General features: G+C 38.8%; 1 protein-coding gene across 1 annotated transcript; it reads left to right on the top strand.

The window, feature by feature from the left end:
* The first annotated feature begins 92 nt into the window (after positions 1–92).
* On the top strand, positions 93–23,843 carry HEATR3 (HEAT repeat containing 3). Its single transcript, XM_035543350.2, has 15 exons — positions 93–267; positions 1,598–1,770; positions 2,550–2,637; positions 3,728–3,840; positions 5,591–5,700; positions 6,468–6,608; positions 7,402–7,685; positions 8,372–8,462; positions 11,439–11,596; positions 12,611–12,693; positions 12,957–13,093; positions 15,379–15,467; positions 16,324–16,467; positions 16,567–16,743; positions 17,657–23,843. The coding sequence occupies exons 1-15, from the start codon at positions 163–165 to the stop codon at positions 17,774–17,776; spliced, it is 2,013 nt and encodes a 670-aa protein (XP_035399243.1). The 5' UTR covers positions 93–162; the 3' UTR covers positions 17,777–23,843.
* The last annotated feature ends 332 nt before the right edge of the window (positions 23,844–24,175 follow it).

Here is a 24,175-nt window from a genome sequence, read left to right as displayed (position 1 = left end):
CGCCCAGCGCGGGGGGGGGGGGTGGCTGCAGCCCGGGGCCCTGGGGGGGGCGTTGTGCGGCGGGGCCGGGCCGTGCCGAGCCGGGCGGGGCCGTGCCGAGCCGAGCCGCGGCTGCGCTGTGCCGCACACGTGGGTGCGCCGGCGCCGAGCGGGCGCTGAGCCATGGGGAAGAGCCGGGCGCGGCGGTTCCGCAGGCCCCCCCCGGCCCCCAGCGGCCCGGAGCAGGCCGGCCCCGAGGAAGAGTCGGCGGCGGAGCTGCTGGAGAAGGTGAGCGCGGCCCGCGGGAACCGGCGGCGGCGGGGTGAGGCCCCCGGTCCGGAGCCGGCTGCGCCCGGGGGGGCGGGGCGGGGCGGTGGGACCGCGGAGGGGAGCGGGCGCGCCCCCCCCGTCCGGCCCCCCGTGCTTGCCCCGCTCCTGCTGCGGCAGCGCTGCCCGGCCGCCTGGCCCCGGGAAGGCAGGCGCTGCCTCCACGCCGGGCCTCGCTCCGGTGCTGCCCCGCCGGCTCGGGGCGGAACGGGAGGGGAGGCTGCGCTGCCACCCCTCCCCGGAGAGGCTCTGAAGCCGGTCCTGCTGCCGCCTGCCTCGTCCGAGGGTTTCGTACAGGTAGAAAGAGCAGCGAGCATCAGCCGCGTCTGAGAAGTCTCTGGCAAGATGCTGAAAATGGCTGGCTGTAGGCACTTACTCGCCACGTTTCTTTGGTTTGGGTTTAGGCATTACAAGTGAAAACTGGAGCTTAAACCTCCTTGTGCGTGCTTTAGGTTGATATTATTAAAAAGCTGCTTTCCCTTATGTAAAAAAATCCCCTTTGGTCACTTTACCTGAATGATAAGATTGAACAAATCACTGCTTATTTTTCTGAAATAATCTTGTTGCTGCTTTAAAACAAAAAAAGTACAAAAATATACAAATGCATGGGTGAGGGTGAGATGAGAGGTCTGTGGGGTATGATATACCACTCTTTTCCACTCTGCTCTTCAGCAGGTGCTTATTTTCTCTGTTTTGTTTTCAGTAATCCCCATGGCCTTCCAGGTAGTCAGTTCTGCTGGTTTATTGTTTACACGGTTTGCAAATCTGACAGCTTGTCTAAACCTCTGCTACGCTGCGAGCTGGTGTTGTCTCGTGGATATGGAGAACAGTTGCTCCTTGTATTTTTTATCCAGATACCTTTAGCCTAAGGGCTACTATGTGTTTGCATATTTTTTGATTCTTCAGTTCTTTTTGGTGTTATTTCTTATGTCCATTATACTTCTTGATGGTATTTTTCCCCTAGTTCTGTGCGTGTTTTTTTAAGCATGGTAAACAAAAGTAGATACAAGGTCTCACCAGTGCCAGCTAGCGTCAAATCTCTGTCTGAACTACTGCTCTCTTGTTAAACACCCATAACAAGATTTATCTAGTCATTATAGATAACCTCATAACCCATATGAAGATTTATAAACTTCTGTGGAAGCTGAAAGCTCTCGATTCTCTTCAGGACCAGTAAAGCAGGAGCTACTGTGCTGTGGTCTGCAAACTAAAAGGCAGATGAGCCTTTTCACTTGATTAAAAAATTCCAGGTACTTCTCCCCTTGCCCTTGATCTGTTTGTGTCTCCCCAGCTACAACATCCGAGTGCTGAAGTGAGAGAGTATGCCTGTGCCAGTATTTCCAAGTTGCTGCAGCAGAAACACGTAATCCCAGCCTTTTTGCAGAGAGATGTTGTCCGGTGTTTAGGACCGATGCTGCTGGATCACAGTTTAGCTGTTCGCGAGACAGCTGCGGGCGCTCTCCGGTAAGCAGTTGCTAACATTCAGAGTTAAAATGAGGTGTTCTTGGTGTGGTAAATAAGAGAATGGGTTTCCCCTGATAAAAGCCATGACCTTAAATTCCCTCCCTCTTTTGCTTCAACTCGGTTTTGCGTAAGTATTCCTGAGTCAGTCTAAGTCTTGGAGAGAGAGAGGACTCTCTTGCCCTGATGGGGCACCCTCAGGCTTCAATGTCAGGAATAGGGTTTAAGTTAGCTGCTGCCAGTGGGATGCATTGCTTTCCAACCTTACTTCAGGAAAGAAAACCTGTTACGTGATGAAATCTAGAGAACTTGAATGCTGCTGGTATGACATTTTGTGTTTCCTGATAACCCCAGGAGTAGTGGGTTAGCTGGAGAGTGCACATATGTCGCTTTTTGAGAGCCTTTTAAATACTAGCATCATTTTGAGTTGTCATTCTGTATTCAGACTTGCAACTTGCTGTACTTGTACAGAAACATAGTGCTAATACTTGATAACATTCAAGTTGTATCTTATACCGTATGAGTAATTAGCTGTCAGAAGTTGTGTCTTAGACTAGGTAAGCCTCCTGGCTATGCTAGACAAGTAGATAAATCATTTTTTTTCTAACACCAAACTTAAATTCCTTACGTTAGGAAGGGGTAGAAGACTAAAGATACTGATTAAGCAGATTCTTTTTAATACAAAATATACCATTACCTTTACAGAAAAAGTAGTGAATACAGGTTTTTGAAATGCTCCTGGAAAGTACTGAATCTGATCCAAAGTATGTATTTTTTCCCAGAAATCTGAGTGCTTGCGGAGGGTTTGAAGTCTGTGATGACATGGTGACAAAAGACGTCATGACTCCTCTTGTTGCACTTCTGAAAGAGGTATGTTTATATTTATTCTGATTTTAAAACTGATCTAGCCATTTAATTATCTTATTTTCCACAGTAGTTCGATTTTTTTATATCTGTTTTCAAGATAAGATACTTGCAAGATCTTTAAAAGAATATTTCAGGAGATGTATCTCCTCTTTAGGATTGTTAATTGCTGTACGTTTGGATATCACCCAAGTGAATTTATAGAATACGTTGCCTTTTCATCATAAGGATTTGCTAGTAAACCTACACTACTACAACTCTTGATATGTATAACTCTTTTAAAAACACTACAAAAATCAGTCCAGAGATTTCAAACCGCTTGCTTCTGCCTCCTGACCTGCTAACGTGGGTCCATGGAGAGAGGTGTGCTGCGTAGGATGATTTTTGCATAAACAGGCTAGAGATTTTGGGTCTGGAGTGTCGTTCAGGGCAAGTCAGTTCTGTCGGTCAAGATTTAGATACAAAATTTATGTTGCATCATTATTCTAGTGAGGGTTTTTGGTAAATCATTTTGTCTCAATGAAAGCTTAAATTTACGGTTGAGTAGTTACTGCTTTTGTAGAATAATCTGTACTGAATACCTGTTCTCTGTTTGGTCCAGGTTTTGCAGTGCAGTTTGGAAATTGCATTGAGTTCTGTCACCTGCTGTCTTTGAGCAGTCTTGAGAAATACCATCATTTTCTGTATGTTTCTTCCCCATTTTAAAATAAGGGTAATAGTATTGTTGTAAAGCACAGCAATATAGATAGCAAATTTAGCCTTTGTGATTAAAGCTGCTGAAAATTGCATACCAACTGTATTAGCAAGAAATGACATTTCAGGTTCTAAAATTGCTAAGCATTTGTTTATAAAAAGAAAAGTTTCTGAAGTCTGAATGCGAAGCAAGTACTGTAAGAGTCTGTTTCTACAGGAGGAAAAAAATCAATGATTCAATTCCATTGTGACTCAGTTTTCATAGAGAATAGAAAACTAGTCAGGTTTTCTGATATTAAACACTTCATGAGAGATCTCTCAATTCCCTCTACTTCAAACATTTTAAGTTTTTGCTTTTGTTCTTGGCTTGCTTCCCAACCCCGGTTCTCTTATTTGGTTGTAGTGTAGCACTGGACTAGATGCTAACCAGCTCTCTCCAAAGAAATGCAGAGAGATGAACAAAAATTACATCGAAGACATAGCCAATGAGGCTATTAACTTGCTGTGGAACGTATGGTAAGTTCGATGTTAACACTTGCCTCTCAGAAGAGCTAAATGAAATTGCTCCTGAAAGAGCATGGTAATCGAGGCAGAAGAGAAATGGCTGTCCTTCCATGAGAAGATATGTTCAGTTGCAGATTCTCATTTCTGCCTGTGTAGCTCCTACATGTCTTTCTAATAAACAGCGAGTCCACAACTGAAATGCAAAAGTAATCTATGGTAGAAAATAAACTTGTAAGTGAAAGATTTTAGAAATGTACAAAGCTGCTAATTAGTTTCAGGAGAGTGACAAAGTTTTCTTTCTATTGATCCTTCTAAGTTCAGATACTGTTTTCTGAATGTGCTCTGTCATGGTTTGTTTGAAGACACTTGAACAGCTTGAGTTTTCTTGTGTTACATTCAGCTCCTGTAGATCCATACTACAGTAAATGAGATGGCTTTTAAAGGAATTTTTTTATTTATTTTATTCCCTCTGCAGACCTTATCGAAAATTATATTAAATAGTTGAACAACTACCCCACAGTGACTGAGGCACTGATTATAAAAAGAAAAGTGTGCATAATTCTGTGAGAAGAGAATGTGAATAGCTCAATTAGTAATTTACATTGAAAACACTGGGTAAAAGAGATACGGCAACGCTATTCCTACAGAAAGGGCTATAAATACTGAAGTGATAAAAACCCCTTACAGTTCTTGAGTTTTGTATTGTTTCTCCTCACTTTGTAACAATTGCACATCATTTTGCTCTTTGGTCCATATAGAATTGTGGTTTGTGTTATACAGTATTTCAGTGGAGTTGCCTCTGTATGGCTGCTGACTTGAGGCCTTATTTTTAATTTTTTTTTTTTAAGGGATTGACATCTAGAACAGTACAGAAACTGCTTGCTCAGCATCTTACACAGAATGTGACCCCTTGTAACTCTGAGTCAACTAAATTTTTTTGTGTGTTCATTTTCTTTAATTGCCTTTGTAGACATAAGTGCTTTGGAACAGGAACTGTAATCATTAAGCGTGCTATAAATCACTTCTGTATTTTGAACTCTGTGGCTATAACCGTGAACTGTTGGCATCAGTGCTAAGTTTGGTACTTATAAAATTGGAGCTGGTGTTGCTAATGAGATACAGTATTTTCAAAAGTAAATTTTTGAAGAACACTGTAGCTAGTCAGGTCCAATGCTGTTCTAGCTAGAATTTGTCTTGCATTCATATTTTGGCTGAAAACAGAAATGGCTGTGGAAACTTGAAGAAATACAAATCCCACAGTTGTTAACTGAAGTAAGTGTTGCGTTTAATACTGATTTAAGATGCATTTCTGAATGTCAAGCAGTGGTCATTTTCTAGATTAAATGACTCTTTTGATATGAGAGGCAGCAGCCCCTTCTGTTATCAGTGTGTTTGTGGATGAAGTCATCCACGGGTGCAGAAAGCCCTGCGCTGGCTCGTAGCCCGCAGCTGTAAGCTGTCTTTTACACACAGGCTGGCTCTGCTCACAAGAGAATGCACTTAGGCTAATAAAATCCTGAATAAGGTGTACGAGGAAGCAGCTGACAGAAGGCAGCTTTCCTCGGAGGTATTCCAGCCTCTTTCTGTTTTATGTACAGTTGACCATAACCTCAGTAATGAGGGGCAGTTCTTTGGCTAAAGTGTAAAGTTTTAAAAATACAAACGTGAGAAATACTGAGTACGTGTTACTTAAGATGTTGTTACAATAACTTTTTTTTTTTTCCTGGGGGAAGTATTTTATTGACCTTTTTTTATGCATTAGTGAATGCAACAATACAGCAGTGTCCATATTCAATAAGGAAGGGTGTTTGGAGGCTGTGTTACATTACATGAAGAAATTTTCCACAAATGTGGACCTGGCTATTTCAGTAGGTAAGTGGTAAAAAGAAGATAAACGTCTAAAGATATTTTTTCTTTACAATCTGAATGTAGTACTGATGTCAAATCGATTGCATAATGCACCTGTTACTTAAACTGTGCACTGAATATAAGACTTTGAATTCCTTTCTGAACAGTACATCATTTAGAAGTTGACATCTTTTCTCTTTGTTTTCAATCTGAAGGGGAATGGAGCATTGATTGTTACATGGGAGGAAAAATTTTGTGGAAAGAAAGTACGTGAGGGAGGATGAGGATGTGTCTTTCATTTTGTTTTCTGTTTTTTGTTTGCTTGTGTTTTTTTTTTTTTTTTTTTTTTTAGAGCAAAGTACATAGGCCATCCGAAAAACAAAACCAAATGACTCCTACCACTGTGATCATATTTTTATTAGTAGTATTGCTGTTATGGTCTTATATAGGGTCTTGGTTGTGTATGTACTTGGAATGTTTTTTTGTGTTTTTCCTAATCAGTATATGGCGGAGAAATTGAATTTTATGTAGCTGAAACTGATCCAGCTAGTCCCGTGTCTGACGTGGTACTGTTCTCACCTGTATTACATACAGGTTTGCTGGAGGATGGCTGTTAACCTAAAACAAGTTGTGAAGGACAGTGTCATACCATTACAATATGATGCTGCAGCACATGTTTTTTCCTGTTTGTATTTAATTACTCCAGCTTTTAGGAGTACAGTGCATTCTTTTTAGGAGACTGAAAGCTACTATTGGGTTTGTTAATTATCTTTTTTTTTTGTTTGCTACAGCAAACTGCTTACAGGCAGTGACGGAAGATAATCCAGATCTTCTTTCTTCATTCAATGCTTCTGCACAGCAAGTATTGGAAACTGTGATGTTGTGTCCAGAGACCACAATGAAGCATGTACTTCTGAGAACACTGATAGCAGGTATTATGTTTGAGGGCATTCATTCTTTTGTGTTGGACAGCACAGGAAGGAGGGTGGGAAAGATGTGAGATTTAGTCCTTTAATCTGCGGTCATTGTGATATCCAGTTGAGGTGCTGTGCTATCACTTAGCTATAAGCAAAGCCTGCATAGACAGTTCATAAGGTTATTTCTGCCTCTTGGGCTTGTGTTCTATGGTGTTTTGGAGGGAAAGAGAGTTCCAAATGTCTGTAGATAGTTTAAGAACTGTCTCAACTGCTTGATTCTGAATTTGGTACCTCTTCGGCATGATAACCTATTTTAAAGGTTCATTTGGTTTTCACCAGTAAAATGAGTCAATAATAAATAGTACAGGAATTGTTTAGATCATAACAGGTATAAGCTTTTTACCTCATGTTTTATATCTTGTGTCATCCTTTCTACCTCAAATGCTTAACTACGGTGATTTTTAGTATGGAAATGTAATAAATCAGTTTAATTTTGAGAATCCTTAAAATGTGGTAATTTGGATTTTTTTTGTCACAAGTAAAAAGTGTCACCGAGATTACTCCTTAAAAATACTGCGTGTATTCTTACGTGCTAGAGTTTACTTGAGCTTATGATCTGGACATTATTACAGATAGAAACAGGAAAAAATGCAAATCTGTGGAGAAAGGACTTGAAGATTCATACTGAAATATAAGCACTGAGTATTGTAACTTGTGTAAGCTGTGTCCTCACTAAATACATGGCTCTTACAGAGCTGGGAATTGAGTATTTTAATGCATTTTTACGTTTCAACTATTTTGCGTTTAGGCACCATCTGGAATATCAAGGACACAATTCCACCAGGCAGCCTGGGAAGCATGGTTAATGCAATCCTGAAGATTTTTTCAGAATCATTAGCAATAGATGCTGGTGAAACAATTATTCGTATGAATGAAGCTGAAAAAAACAGGTTAAAGCTTGCTGCAGAGGCAGAAACTGAGGAAAACATGAGTGATGTTATAGACAACTGTGCTGTAAGTGAAGATGATGACATGGAAGAAATACCAAAAGGAAAAGTCAGACGAGAACATGACATTTCAGACCTACTTCCAGTAAGTGTGGCTGGCTGGCTCTGAGAGCTTAATGCATTTGAGCATCTGGCTGTTGTTGACTAGCGTTTGCCAGAGTAACTGACTACTACTGCTATTAATCTGAACTCCAAAGTGGCTTGTCTGTTTTAGTTAAGACTTCAAAGGTGAGCATGGAGAATTTCAGCACAAATTGTTCAAATGTGATCAAGTTGAGCAACACATAAGGAAAGCACATTTCCATCTGTTTCATCTAGTGGGAAGTATATGCTAACCTGATACTTTTACCTGTAGCTAGCGCAGAAAGTTCCTGATCTCTGCATAAGATGAGTGAGATGTTTAATGGTTGTAACCATTCAATCGTGAGTGGAGATTGCTGAGAGTTTAACAAACGCGTTCGCTGTTGTATGTGAAAAGAAAACAGAAATATTTTTGTTAGGGCTTTAGGTAACACGTTAGTAATCTTTTCTGTTATGATTTTAGTGCAGTTGGCATTTTTAAAAGTAAAATTTGTTCGCTAGTACAGCTGGTCGTCTGAAACATCTGACAGAAAGATGATAGATAATGCCTCTTAGCTCATTTTAAAAAGCTTTGGTGGGGGTGTGAGAAGAGGAAATGGCTGGGTAGTATTTTTCACTGACAGTCTAGGTACTTGAAATTGCGCTGAAATGTTGTTTTCCAAAATTAAATTTTGCACTTTTTTTTTTTAGTCTGATAAATGGGAACTGAAAGAAGTGACAGCCTTACTGATGGCTCAGCAGACTGCTTTGGAAATCATTGTTAATATGTGCTGCAGTGAAGGTTTGTAGGAATCTCTTTCATTGCAAGTGTTAGCGTTGCTTTTGTTTCTGGGATAGGTCATGTTTAGTTTGCTATTTGGTGGTCTTAGCCTTTAAGGGTGAATGCACATAGATTTGTCTCCCTGATGTCCTCATCTGATTGAGAATCACAAGAATTAATTCTATTACTAATTTAAGTACTTTTCTCATTTAAATAACATCTATTGCTTACATGTTTTTTTGTATGTTACTACAAATGCCATATGATTTAAAGAGGAAGGCTTTGTTCTGAGTACTTTTGCCAAAGATACATTTCCTAAAAAATCTTGCAGCAAATTCTTTGTTCAGTTAGTCTGCTCTAAGTGCTAATCTGATACAGTATGGGTGTGAATCCTATTACAGGACTGGGGCATCAATTTTTTTAAGCAGAGAAATGTACTAGTTTTGATTTAGTTTTGGTATTATAAATGTGGCAAAAGAAGAAGAGATGGCTTTTGCATGAAACTGGCAGCAATGCAGATGTGGACTGTTAAGAGTTCTGCCTTCAAGAGTTTTTTTAATGCTGTTATTGTGGGTAGGTGGAATAGGGAAAAGATATTCTATATTCTTCTGTGAACTTTAAGTTTTGATGGCGTTTCTCCAAATCTTCAGGAAAACAAGTGATTCTCAAATTCTGTTTAAAAACGCAAAACCAAACATTTTAATTACTAATACAATTCATGAGCCTGATGCAAAAGTAATTGTGTAGGAGATAGCTTTGTAAGTAAATCTTTCAGGTTCTAATAATAAAATCCACAGTAATACCCAGATATTCCCAATGGTGATTTTTTTTCTCTTACAGCACAAGGAAATTCTGCTCCTAGTATATGAAGCTCCTTTCATAACTGCATTTCTAATCTAATGAGCTGTAATTCATAAGCTCTCCCCTTTAATTGGAAAATCTCTTGTGAATAAGCTGCATATTCTGCCATTCACTCAGTGTAATGTAAGGTTGATTGTGTTGTATTTCACTATACTACTTTACCCATTCATGGGCAGACAGAAGTAGAGTTGGTAGAAATTAAGAGGAATCCAGAGGCAGCTGTTCATTTAATTTTCAAGTTATTTGATGACTAAAATAGCTTTAGCCGTTAGGCTGAGTTCATAGAAACACTCAGTTTGCCGTAGAACTAAGGGAAATAACTAGGCTGGTGAAGAGATGTTCTGAGTGCTGGCTGGCGTTTGTAAGGAGAAACAAAGTGCTCTCCCCCTTAACAGGGACACAGGAGGGAATCAGGAGACTCTGGCATCACTGTCCAATTTGTGGTTCGTAGGTTGCCAGCCCTAGTTAAGATAGGATTGCCATTGGAAATGCTCCTGTATTTCCAAGAATGTTACAAGAAACCTGATCTTAGTTGTGGGCTGATGTTCTGGAGTCCAGTTTCTGCTCTGCCCTGCTCGCTGTGAGCTGTGATAACACTGCCATTGTCTTTGCTGAAGCATGGTCAGCTAGTATAGTGGTCATTTAATTTTCAAATTAGTTTTTTTTTCCTTTGCTCTAAGATGTAGATGAAAACTTGGAAACTTCTTTTTTTTTTGTAGAAGCAGCAAGAGGCTGACTAAAAGGGGCATGTGGGATTTGTTTTCATGTTTGTTGTTCCAGTGGGGCTGATGATGTTTTCTCGTGCAAAGACTAGTAACACCAACATGTTATGGGGGTGGAATTAATTGGGTGTTAACATGGGCAGCTTCTTTTGCTTATAGTATCAAGTGGCCACAGCTTCATAAGTTAATTTGTATCACATAAACAGTCATCACCTTGAAACAAATTCTTAAAGTACTGCACAGTGCAGGTGACATGCGTTCTTTTAGACCTCTTACTGTATTTTAAGTGAAAGAATTTACCTTTTGCCACGGAAAAAGTGCATGGCTATTTTAGTAACTGGATCACACATGAACTTGTTGTCAGACAAATTACATGGAGGTGAATATATTTTTTTTCACAGTAGTTAAATATCCTGACTTTTTCATAGAAGCAGAACTTTCATCCCTCAGTGAGGAGGATCGTTCCAACCTGTAGACTTGGGGCTTGTGTAAACACCAATTTTGCACCAGTTAAACTGTAACTAGATCTAAAACAACTTTAGATAAATCAGTGTAAACCCTGTGGACATGGAAATACCAGTTTAAATGTAGATGATAGACTTAGATTGTGCCCATCAGGCCAAATCAGCTTTTAGCCATAGGCAGATTATTTTCTTTGCTGTAGCTGTGCCCATTGATAATTCTCTTCCTATAGCTGTCCTTCCAGATCTGCTAGGATAGTAAATCTTATAAGTATAAACCCAGTTTAGGTTAACAACTATAAACTTGGTTTCAGTTACTTAAAATGTGTTGCCTGAAATGGCTAACAGAGATGGTTTGGATTGCTTTGCCTTGCTTTGTTGTCGTGATTTCCTTTTCACTGGCTTTGCTGTAGAGACGGCAGCATTTTCATCCAGTCCAGTTAGCACCCAGTTACAGGATATCTGTCTGTGGCTTCAGGACTGTGAGAAAAAACAGGTACCTTAAACTGATTACAAGTTGTAAACAGGTGAAACTGGGGTATTTTCATGCTTGAATCTATCCCAAAAAGTAAACTGGTACAGTCCAAGTTAAAAATCTTAGTAAATGTTTTATGTTTCTTATGAAGTGCTTCTTTTATACGTTATTTGATATCTCGAAGTAAAGCATAGTTAATACCAGAGAATGAGATGTCTGTGTATGGAGAACCTCTTTGATAAGAATACTTGTTCCCTGAGTGAATATAAAATAAGTAATTTTTTTTAAATGAAACAATTTAAGCAAAAGTGGTTCCGTATTTATACCTGTTGCTTAATGGTTCTTGGGTTATGTGCTGTTCGTTAGAGCACTAGAACTTAAGACTCTTATACCAAGAGCTGGAGCCAAGTATAATTCAGAAGTGGGGTACCTGTTGCATGAGTACTGTCACATTTACAAGTCTCTCTTCTGTTTTCAGATCCCTCCGATGACGAATGGGAAGAACTGTCCAGCAGTGATGAAAGTGATCTGTTTATGGAAAATTCTTACAATGAGGGCAGTGGGCTGCTGATGTCACCCCTATGCCTCTCTGATGAGGTTCACTCAGCATTTCTGAACAACCTTATTCCAAAGAAGGTATCACCTTTTGTTTCCAACACATGGTACAATCTTGCATTTGTGCCTGTCTTGTATCCCAGGTTAGGCAAACAAACTATCCCAGTCCATCTGAAGAAGAGGAATGTTTTTTTAGAGACAGTTTAGCTTATTTTTTCTTTTGTCCTAGAGGTGTAGCATCATTACATCAGTTGTCTTGACCTAAATAACTTAAGTAGGAATGGAACATTTTTGTTTCTGAAGTCTTGCGGTTTTGTCTTTTAATTAGTTTGGCTTTTCCAAAATAACTGTAGTTATTTCTTGATTTGCACATGGAAAGATGACTTGCAAAAAAGAAAGGGAACTTTGAGTAGAAGCTTGGGTGCCAAGTTTCCATATTATCTAATGCAAATGGAAGTAACCTATGTGAACAACAGCAGTCAGCACTGAAAAATGACAAGTTCCTCTTTTACTCCATTTTATACATGGGGTACAGTATTTGACACCAAAAAAATGCAGGTGTTCTTGTTCCAGAATTGTTTTGGTCATTCTTATCTGGGGTTGTAAAGATAACTGATTCAAGTCAGGAATGTTCCTAAGGTAGTTCGACATCGTGATAGAATTCTGACACAAGACTTGAGGTAAAAACATTCAGGGGTTTTTGTACTTCATAGCAAGCAGTCTAAGATTCATGTCAAGATCTTTTAGATTTGTAGCTATATGAAAGTTCTGAAACAGAATCTGTGAGAAGAAAGATTTAAATAAATAAAAAATATAGCAGAGACGTAGAAAATTATCTTTTGTTCAGTACAGTTAGATACTTAAGATATGCTGTGATAAACCAGTGTATGATTGCTCTGAGTGTTTAAGGAAGATTCTGGCAGTTTTAGCAAGTGAGACCTTTGCTGCCTGCAAAGCTTGGAGGATAGTCATGTATGAAACACATTGATCTGAGCTATCTGTTTGACATTAAGTTAAAACTTCAGTCTTCCCCCTCCCCATGCTTAAATAAATAAATAAGCTTTATTGCTAAACCTTTCTTTTTCCCCTCCCCAGATTCTTGAAAAAACTGCTTTTCCGAACAGTGTTGCTCTAGACATCTGTATGCACAATCCGTCTTGGAAACCATTAATTAAAAAGTAGGAATTTCATTGTCTCTCTTGCTATTTTTAATGTATATTCAGTTGTTTTAGAATTCTTAGAAGGATTGTCCATCTTTGGGTTGCTTTTAAGATCTGGAAAATGGCAGATCTGATAAGTGATTTTCAATAAGGAGATAGAAATCTTCGTGTAAACTGCACACCAGTTCACAGCTTTATTTACTTAATTCAAGATCCTTCTTTGTATTTCAACTTTTATTTACAAAAATCTGCTAAGTGCATTTTTCATTTGTTTGTTTCAGACTGAACACAGTGCAGTGTAGAGCTTTAACATGTCTTCATAGCATTTTATTAGTGTCAGATGTGGATTGCCTTGGAGGAGCTTCAGCACTTCAGTCACTTGCACAGCACCTTTCACAGCTGGTCTTTTCTAAAACAGGTAAGATGTTCCAAGATGTGCTTAACCTATTGTATAGATTAAAGGTAGCTATGCACAATAAGTTTTATTGCCATTTTATTATTAAATTTATTCCCTTGCCGTTTCAAAATAAGGATTCTGAATGCAGGAATTGTGCTAACAGAACAGTGTATCCTGACACGTGTTCACCCAAATTGAATTTTGAGCAAGTATGCTTCTAATGCAAGGCTGACTTATGTCTGTACGTGCAGGAAGAAATTCACTAAAGCAAATGAATCCTGCTATGCTGTGAGACCAGAACTGTTTGCATGATCATATTTGTTGGTAATAGCAGTTTTTCATTGATCAGCCAAGTCATGAAGAAGAGACATTTTCCTTTTAAATGTGGAAACTAACCTAAAGAGCCATATGAAAAAAGGGTATCTGAAACTTCTTTACATCATTTTTTTTCTAGGAATCTTACAAAATTATGGTAGAAGTGGCTATTGCCAGGATCTCCATAATGCATGTTCTTATTACAGTAGGGAAGATAGCAGCCTTCTTGTTTCCAGGACATACGTTACGCGTGTGATTTGCACAGTTCATTGAAAATATATTTATAAAAAGAAAGTGAGCAAAGTTTTTATGACTAAATATGAAAGCTACTTATCTTCCTGTTATGATGGTGATTCAGTTTGAATGGAGAAGACAATAAATTGCATAATTTCATTTTTCTAAAAGTGATATTGGTTTAGAATATCAAATATATCCTGGTGATCACTATAATGCATCCACCGTAATTCCTCCAAGACACGTTATTTTCTAGAGATACTGTGTTGGTCTAATGCAGATATGCAGCAGTTAGCATTTCCGACTACCTCCTGTAATCTGTTTCGTTAGATCACTGTCATTCCAGTAATACTGCTGGACCATTTACTCTGTGGTCTCTGTTACTAACAGTAGGGAAGCTGAACTGAGTCTTTAAAAAAACCATCTGGTTCCAAGTCAGTGATCTGGTTCCCTGATAGGCTGCTTCATTCAAACTATTTTACTAATGTGTTTCTGTTTTAGGGTCAGTGGTATGGCTCATCAATAAATCAGAGATATTCTTAGAGGATGGAAAAGCCTGCCAAATCTCAAAAGTGACAGAAAACATTTTTCCTCAAGTGGATCTGTTGAAGCATAGCATATGCATAGCTTTGTCATTTCTTGTCTTTTAGAAGCTTGAGAGGCTTGGTTTTCTTTTCTTCCTTCAAGTGTCTTCATTCGTAGCCACAAATATGGCGTATGCAGTCCTTGCTTGTATAGTATGACGCTGCATTATTGCTTGGAATGCAACTGCCTGCAAGACATGCTTTTTTAAATCAAAATGTCACATTAAAAGGATGTGATCAGAGCACAGTACTTGAAAACAACAAAATGCAGGAAATGAAAATAAATATGAAGATATTTTACTTTGCAGTAGTTGGAAAGTTCTTAGATGGAACTGGAGAAATGATTAGCTGAACACAGAAGATACTAATAAATTAGCTTAATGGCCCATGTCCATTTTCATTAACATTTTTTAATAGTTAAATGCTATCTAATGGAAACTGCCAGTTAGAGCTGATCAGACACCAACAAGTGATTAGAAGGAATTCTGTGGTTTACAGGGTGAAAAAAAGGCATAACGATCTAGTTGCATACATGGGGATGGCAGAGATGCATAGTAAATTAACGAGAGTTTCTGGTTCTGGAATAGTCCAGAAAATAAAAACACAGAGGAAAATAAAAGCTTCAAGAAATGCAGAACATGCACTGAAGATGCTTCTACTGATGAATTTTTAGTTGAACAGGAAAACACTGTTTGAATTGTACATTTCTAAAAGGTTATTAAACCACTAGAAAACAGGCTCTTTACATGAATTGGAAAGAGTCCAATCTTCTGGGTGTCTAAAAAAGCTTACTTAGAAGAAGGCAGCTAAAGTACTCAATCAGCTTCTGTGGTTTTCTGTTCATGTAATACGGCCCACATGTAACACTTAGTTTTCAAGCTGCTATTCTGTGTGCGGTGGTTTATACTATATGTTAGGTCATGCAAATGTCTTAACCAGGGGTGTGCCTGAAAATAAAGACCATAAAGAACTGTGATCTATCTTCCAGATGCAATTAATACTGAATTTAAAAATTCACTATGGTTACAACCTACAAAGACCAGTCTCTGAAAATCTAGCTCTTCCTGTTTGTGGTAGCACGTAGAGGAACAATTAAGGAATTCATATTTCTTTGCTTCATATATCCTTTATCTTTGTGATTAAGTTTTGGCTTTGGGTTCAATTCTGTGACAGAACTCCCTGAAGACGCAGAATTCCTGGAAGCCATAACCAGTGCTTTGAGGGCTCTCTTACAAACAATGGCATCAAAGAACATCTCCCAGGTAAGAGGTTTCAAGCTCAATTGCTGCGGTAGATTAAAATTAATGTAAGATTGTGCTGAAATGTTTTTGAAACAAAATCACTTCTATGAGATAATCTGTAATTGTGAACACTGAATGATTTTAAAATCTGTACTTTCAGACTTTATATTTTTCCTGGACCTTACAGGAATACTTTGCTGTATATATTCTTCATAACACTTAAACAAGTGAAGTGTATTTCAAAACCAAAATAGCAATAAAAACCCCAGGTGTAGCATCTTTGAGATGAGATGGATATAATGACAAGTATTTTATCTACTAAATTACCACCTACACGTACTGAGTCTTTATTTCCTGATGTCACCCAGTTGAAGCTGATTGTTCTTCTATCTTCTAGAATCTTTGTTGGACATAGATGTCCAATGTTGAACATGAGGTAAGCATAGAAATGAAGCAAAATAATTTGTTATAAAAGAGGTAATACTAGGTGGTCTGCAGGTCCTTTCTGTCTTTAAACTGAAAAAGAGCTTCTGTAAGTTATATTAAGCTAGAGATAGCTATTGAGCTAGGTAAATTTGTGAAAATCTTATTGGGCTCAGAACCATTTTTTCAGCTTTGTAATGGCCTTGGTTATGTTCTGGAAGAAACAACTTAAGAAGTTGAAAAGGAAAGCTTAACTTTATTGTATTGTTGATTACACTTTCAGAATTTGTGTATTTTTCATAATATAGGAATTTCTATTTCTCTTTTACAAATCTGCCTGTGTGTTCAGTAGAAGCAGATTACCTAAATGTCATATTTGAAAATTTCCCTGGAAGTATAAATTTGTTTTTTTAAATTATTATTTATTTTCCGATTCCTCTCCATTGCTAAACAGTGTATGACTCCTGATCAGCTACTGGCTTTATGTGAAGCTGGTATTCACAGCAGCAATGCCAGCGTTAGAGTGAATGTAGTGAGCATCCTTGGAATTTCTGGCAGTGTCCTGGCAAAATTACAAGATACAGCTGAAACACTAAAGGTGAAAAAGCAAACTTTGTGTTGTAAGTCTGAAACTGTTTTGATACTTCTTTAAATTTTCACAAGTACTGTTTGAAAAATCTTTTTTTTCTTATTTCAGATGATTGGAAAATTTCTTCTTGAGGTTGCTATGAAGGAATCTTCTCTTGTAGTAGCAGGAGAAGCCTTGGATGCGCTTTTTGATGTATTTGCAGATGGTAAAGAAGCAGAAAAAGCAGCGGTACAGATGAAGTTGCTCCCAGCACTGAAAGAATTTCAGCCAGTGTTCAAATTGAGGGTAGGCATCGGATGCAGCCAGCTCACTATCTCAACACATGATGTGGGTTAGGGTTTGTGGGCTGGCGGAGGGATAATTAAGCAGGACTGTGTGACTTCATAAGATCATGGGGGAAAAATGAAAACAAATGATTGAATTCCTGCTATCCTGCTTTAAAGCAGAAGAAATGTACTTACCTTGCAGTTCATGGAACCATGAAGGTATCAGCACAGCATGAGCATTGCAACATCTGTGGTACACTGTCAGCGTTACTGATGTCCAAATGACCATTTTCCTGAAACTCTTGTAAAAATAATCCTTCAGATGTCTCTGGAGAACAGCTGATTTGGTGGGAGAGAGAAGTCCCATCTGAAGTTACACTGATATGTTTTTGACTTGATGTAGTTGCAGGTGGATATTTCTGTTCTGTTGCTGGTTAATTATCCTGTATTTTCAAGAACTACACAGATAAAATTCTAAGCTGTGTTTTTAATTAGAACTTCATCTTAAATAGAAAATGACCTTCAGCGCATTGTTTTTCACTCAGATGAAGCCTGAGGAATGATTTCTGTAGTCTTAGAACTAAGCACATTTTATGTGTATATAAAATAAATACTTGACAGTGCTACAGGTGTTTGGTTAGTTAGATGTGCAAGGTCTTTAATTTAAAAAGCTACAGTTAATAAATGTATGTATCAGATTTATGAGCAAAATAGGATACCAGTAGTAGTGTAGTTCTAGGCAGAGATGTATTGTAAATTACTTGCAGAAGTATTTGCTAGCTGTGAATATGCGCACGTAAATATGTGGGTGTTCTCAAAAGGCACAGATAGCGTGCCTTGCTAGAGAACCTCTATGCAATTGTTAGAAACTTCTGGTGAGCTAATGGAAAAACTTCTCCATTAGTAAAATATGTATTTTTTTGGTTTTACAGATGCGAAAAGAAGGCAAAGAACAATGTAGTACGGATCAGCTTTGTGTTCTTGACAATGTGAAGATGAATTTGAGAAGATTCATTGCATATCAGGAGACGCTAGGCAAAAACCCAACTTGAAACATCGAGGAACTTTAAACTAAGGTTTCCTTATTGCAAAATGTTTTCCAAAAATATAGCCATTTTGAACTTCTAAAATGTATTGAGCAGAACAGTTTGTGCTTTCATGTTCATATTAGATTTTTAAACGTTCAGTATTTTATACTCCTGGGTTGATGCAATATGTAAGTAACGTCAGCATAAAAATGCATAGCATACCTTGAGATTAAGTGTTAGCAGTGATAATAATGTGCTTTTGCAGTCGTGAGATCTGTAAATAGCACCACTGTCATTGTTTAGAAACTGTCATGTATCCTGGTGGACAAGTACAATTGCATTAAAACGTAATTTAAAGAATATTGTCAGATATGCCCTAGATCAAGGTGGGGGGAACAGGACACTGAAGTTATTTTGAGGGAATTGAGCAGTGGCAGGATGTTCCTATTTGCCATTTGCTCTTAACTGTTTCTAGAATTGCACAGGCACTTATGGCAAGATTCATTAGAAAAGTGTGTGACAGCGTATAGATTACTATCAGCACTTGGATCTGTTGCTTCTTAAGGTTTATCAAAGAGGAAACTGTTTGCTTCATTTATGATAAATTTGGTATGATAGCTTTTCACTCTTGAAATCAGTCTAAGAGGATGCTATTCTTAAACAGTTCCATATTTTTAATTTGATTAGTATTTCAGAAAATCAAGTCTCCCGATGTACCTTCTTCCTTGTAATTCTACATCAGGATGAATTTGAATTCAGGGAAGTAGTAAACATAATAAAAATATTTTGTTATACTGAGGTATTATCTGAAGTAATTTTATAACTGCTGAAAATCTTTTTAAAATATTTGTGATAGAGATTTTTAAGCTGTAAAATACAGAAACTATTTTCAAAAATGTCACTGATTCATGAAGAGACTGTATGTGCACTCCCATATATCCAACGTTTTGGTTTTGTATCTGCCAACAAGATACTCATATACTTCAGGGATTTTTATTTTTACTCTTTTAGGAAAATGCTTTTTTTATGCTGGTTTTTGAAATGGGACACCCCTCCTCCCTCCGTTAAGATAGGCATCTAGTTTTTGGCAAGATTCTGCTCGTGGTGTTAGGCATGGAACGGCAAAGACCAAATTTACTCAGTTTGTTAGATATCAGTCTGTTAGTTTGGAAAGTAGGCTTTGGAACTGGCCAGAAACCTTGCAAATGGCTGAATTAAAAAAAATCTGACATACTGTGTTTTGCAAAGTGCAAGCAAGAGGGAGTGAAAACTGAGTTTTAAGCGGCTCCACAACGTGAAAGTCCTGTTACTGCTAGTACTTTTCAGAAGTTTGATTAAGTGTGTGATATGATGCCTGCTAATCAAGTGTGCAAGTGAGTGTGCACAATTGGGAAGGCTCCAGGGCGATTGGGCCTGGCTCTCAAAAGTCCGGGAGAAGTCCTGAGGAGATGGAGCTGTTGAAAAAGTTACCCTGTCATTCAGCAAGGGCAGCCAGTGACAAGGGCTGGGATGTAACAGCTGAGGGAAGAATAGTGAGGTGGATTAGGGCATAAGACTACACCTTGTGGATTTTAATCCCAATGTTAATAATATTTGCTGTTCGCTGAGGTTAGTATAATATTAGCCTGATTTAAAAAAAAAAAAAAAAAGGGGGGGGGGGGCATTAATACTAGTTTGAAGCATTTAAAAAGACTTCTATGGAGAAACTGAGCACAATACTCCAGGTGTGATCTCATAAATGCTGAATAGAGGGAAGTAGTAGGTTCTCTTGACCATGCTCCTGCCAGTGCAGTCCAGTATTTGATAGCGTTTGTTCCCTGTGAGGGTGTTCCCTGTGAGGGTACACTGCTGACTTCTCTTCAACTTGTTGTCCACCAGGACCCTGAGGTCCTTCTCTGGAACACTGCTCTCTGGTTGTTCAGTCAAGAGCCTGATCTGTTTCATGGGATTGTTCTGTCGCAGGTGTCAGGGCTTCACATTTTGCATCAAGAGGTCAGAATCTGGTTTCCGGGGGCCATTAGCACAATTAAGGGGGTGGGGGTGGTGATCTCTTAAGGTACAAATATGAAAGTTGCAGATAAACGCAGCAACTGGAAAGCCTGCTGTTTTAATATCATCTGTCAGACCCTATTTTTCTCCTTCAAATGAAAGTAAAGACTGTCGTTTAGATATTAAGCTCTCCTAGTAGTAGGAATTCATGGTTTTTTTGTTGTTTTTGTTTTTGCTATGCACTAATCAGTTAAGTACCTTAGAAAATCTTGTTTGTTTGTTTGTTTGCCATTATAAAATAGATTCATAGTATAAACCATATCACTTGTAGAAGTATATGATTTAGTGCTTTGATTTAGGGCTTGAAGTATTTCCTTCTGTCTTCTGGTATATATGCCATTTCTAAGCTAATAGCTGGAAGAGTAATGAGGACATAAAAAAAAAAAAAGCATTTTAGTTTCTTGTGAGTTTATACTAAAACTAATATAGAAAAGCTAAAATAATCCCTTCACCTCAGTTTCATCTGAGCAGGTTGAAGCACTTCAGTGGGCCTATTTGGCTGAGGGTATGGAAAAACTAGCAGGCTGCCTGTTCTGCCTACAGCTCTTCAGATACGTTTGGGTTGATAGAAGGAGAAGCTGTAGCTCTTAAGAGGGTTTTCTGTTTTGTTAGCTCATCATTAATTAATGAAACTTTTATAGGTGATTTCTGAACATCCTGTGTTGTATAGTCTTATCAAAGTCTATTGCCCTTCTCAGTGGTCCATAGCAAAATGGAGCCATCATATTCCTTTGGGGTTTCTGTGGTATTACGGTTATTAAAAATTAGCCAACTGCATATTTTGATATTTTGACATGCACGCTTTTGTTTCTTTTTTAAATGAAGAAAATCTCACTATATCTATCACCTGCTAGCTACTAACTTGGTGTAACTTGCTCTTAGTCTCTAATGGGTGGCTTGTGAGTGAACATGAGATAGTAATTTTGTATGCTAATGTAGATGGCCTGTTCTACGTGTAAGGGATGAGATAGAAGAGAATAGGAAAAGTATGGAGGACAACGAAATAGCAAGTTACCTGTGATGGGAAGAAGTGTCAGATCGCGGCCTAAAACGAGAAGAGATATACAAGTACAGAAAAACTAAGCTATATGATTTGGGCTATAAAAATTGTTCTAACACAGCTGAGGAATATTGAGGCAACAGAAAAGATGATGTGGCATAAGTTAACTGCTTGGTGGGCTCTTTTGGCACTGATTTATTTAAGTAGTTTTAGGGTAAGCGTGAGATGAAGATAAGCTCCTTGACAGCCTATAAAGACAAAGCCAGCTCTTTGAGACACTTTGAATATGGAAGATACTGGTCTGATCTAGACAGTGCGCAGCATAAGTAAACAGATGCTAAATAGACGAAAGTGATCTTCATCAGTTCATGTAATCACACAGATAAAACTGGTATCAAAACAGGCATCTTAAGCTGAATTTGTTTGTTTATCCTGGTCCCTAAAGCATCATCTGTCTGTGCTTCAATTTAAAAACTGCGGTCATTTGAAAGTATGGACTGCTGCTTTGTCTCCCTGTCTGACACCTAGCACAACAGAATCTGCCTCTGGAGTGAGACTTCGTGCCTTAATAAGTGCTGAATTAGGTTAGTCTATGGTGTTAAGTATGATTGGAAAGGAAGAGGGGCTGTCTGCTTCCCTTGCTGTTCGGAAGCAGTGGGACAGGTGGCACTCGCTGCTGGTTTGGCCTCTTTGCAGTCTGCAAAAAGTTGAATCTCCATCTGTGTAGATCAGGAGTTATCTTTGCTATGTGGTTTTATTTTTACCCTCTATGCAAAGAAACAAGATAAGATTTAAATAAGCATTTGTTGTGAAGTACTTCTTATACGTCATGCCTTGGCATTCAGATGTTCTGCGTTGACGGTATTTTTTTTGCATTATGTTTTATTTTAAAGATCCTCTCTGTAGGGGAACAAGAGTAAGTTTAGCCAGTACTATTTGGCTTGGTTTTACATTTGTATTTTGAGTGAGGGAAAAAAAATAATCAGAGCACAGTAAAATTATAAAATGAAAACTGTAATCTGAGAACAAATTAATTTGAAATCACTTTATAGTTTAAGTATAATAAATGAAACACATATCTTGTGGAATATTAACATACAACAACCAACCAAAAATGCTTAGAAACTGAAGTTCTGTTTCCTTAATGAGTAATTTTCAGTAAAAGCATTCCCAGAGGATTGGAAAGAAACATCTAGCCTTACATTTACTGTTGCAAATTCAAATTCAGGCAATGGTAATTGTAATTGAAAATAATATAATGGTTCTTTTCTGGCGCAGATGAATTGAGCAAACGATCTAAATACAGTTGCACTGGACATGCTGTTAAGATATGTAACGCTAAGATAATTGGCAGAAACTAAAAACTCTGACAGTCACAGCAGATTAAGGAACTTGAAGTTTATCCACAAGGGCTGAAACATGGTGGGCCTTTCTGTTTGAAGAAGCTTTTACCGAGCAATGTGGAGTTTTTTGTCTATCCTCCAAATAAATTCAAACTGTTTAACTTTTGTACTTTCCAGGAAAAACAGCATGTATTTAAATCATTTCACTCTAACTTCATTTTGTTTCTGTATTATTTTCCTAAGCTCCTCGCTTCTGTGAGAGGCAGTATGTCAGACATAATTCAGTGACCACATAAAAACATAGTTTGAGAATTGTACGCAAAAGATATGGTAAGATGTTTGTCTTTTTTCTGCCAAATCTGGGTGTCCTTGTATTACTGCTATATTAAGGACTTAAATCAAAATGCCTGTGAGCTGGAATAAGGTATCATCGCAATAATCTGTGTGCTGTTAGAACTATTGTGGCTGCTGTGTGGTCGTCTTGACATGCAGGAGGGTCTTAATGCAGCCCTGGCACTGCAAGGTGCTGTGAGTCATGGTCATGTAAATGCCTTTACCACTTCAAGATGCATTGGGATTTCAGTATACATTCTCCAGGCTTTGTGTTCCTTTTTTTAACAAAAATCTCGGCTGGGATTCTTTGTTTTCTTTCCCTTCTGACGTGAATTTTTTGAACTTTTAAGGAAAATTGCATTGGCCTTTTCCCTCCCCCCCACTGCTTGTTAGAGAGTGAAGGGCACTTCCAGAATTTAACTGAAGAATGGCTGACTCAGCTAGAAAATGCATGATGTTTCTAAATAGCCTTTTCTGAGGAATTGTCTCTCTTTAGTAAGTTGAAGTTCAAAGTCATGACTAAAAAATCATGTTGACCATATTCAAGTATGGTATTCTTTTTTGCCTTCTTTTTTCTAATATCCCCTCAGCTTACCCTCTTATCTAACGTAGCTGTAGTATCACACAGTTTAAGACCAGATTTTTTTTTGTTACTGTTATCTCCGTAAGGATAACATGAATTAGTCTTTTGTTCCCCTTCTTCTGTGGTGTTTAAAAAAGAAAGTTGATGACTCAAAGTTTTGCAGTTTATGTATCTTTGTAAAAGGAACATAAGACTAATAACTTTTGATATTCTTCAGTTATTCTGGCAGTTATAAGCATGTGCATTTTGGAAAGTAGTTATTCAGGACAGTTCTCCCACTTAGGAGCTTTTACTCCTGTGCCCAAGACCCACCAGTTTCCACTTGGCTTTGGATGGTAGTTTCAGGTGACTTTCAGAGCAATTAATCAAATCTACCACATCAAAGACAGAATTTCTCCCAACAGATTCTCACTGTAGTTGAGTTTTTCTTCAACCATACCTCTCGGATACCTTAGGTCAAAACCTTCTCCTCGTCCTGCTCTTAGATGTTGGGGGACGGTAACCGTAACTTTACTCTGTGTCTGTCAGTGGGAAATGCTGCTAACACTTCTTTGCAAACTTTCTACGCTATGGGATACTTGGAATTGAAATGCATCTTGTTAATCGCAAAGCATCTCCATGCTCCATCTACCTAAAGAGAAATCCTGTCCCACACAGTGCTGAAACTACGAAAAGAGAAGCAGCAGGACATCCATGCGGGAAACTTACTAGCTGATCTGATATAAAAGATGGTTTAGGGCTGTAGTATGGAAATACTAAAAATAAAGTTGACTCTGACCACAAGTCGTACTACTACATTTTGCTGTTTGCGCTGCTGCCTATGTAACGTGTTTTTCCACCTGCAGAAGCGTTGGCTGTACACGTGTGGCACCAAGGCTCCCTCTTTCGCTCCTGAGGCGCTGGACAAGGCGCAAGGAGCCCCAGACCTACCGCCAGCCGTCACAGAGGCAGGCGGGGGGGAGCTGCCCACCTCCGCCACGGGTAACGCGACGGCAGCAGCCGCCGTGCGCGGCCGCCCGTTAGGGAACGGCCACCCGCCGCTGAGGGGAGCCGGGCTGGCCCCGCACCGACACCTCGGGGCCGGGCGGCTGCTGCCGCCCCCTGCCGCCTACCGG

This window comes from Cygnus atratus, chromosome 12 (assembly GCF_013377495.2).
Source record: "Cygnus atratus isolate AKBS03 ecotype Queensland, Australia chromosome 12, CAtr_DNAZoo_HiC_assembly, whole genome shotgun sequence".
In the NCBI taxonomy this organism is placed as follows: domain Eukaryota; kingdom Metazoa; phylum Chordata; class Aves; order Anseriformes; family Anatidae; genus Cygnus; species Cygnus atratus.
The sequence above is the reverse complement of the archived record's forward strand: the minus strand, read 5'-3'. Positions and strand labels throughout refer to the sequence as shown.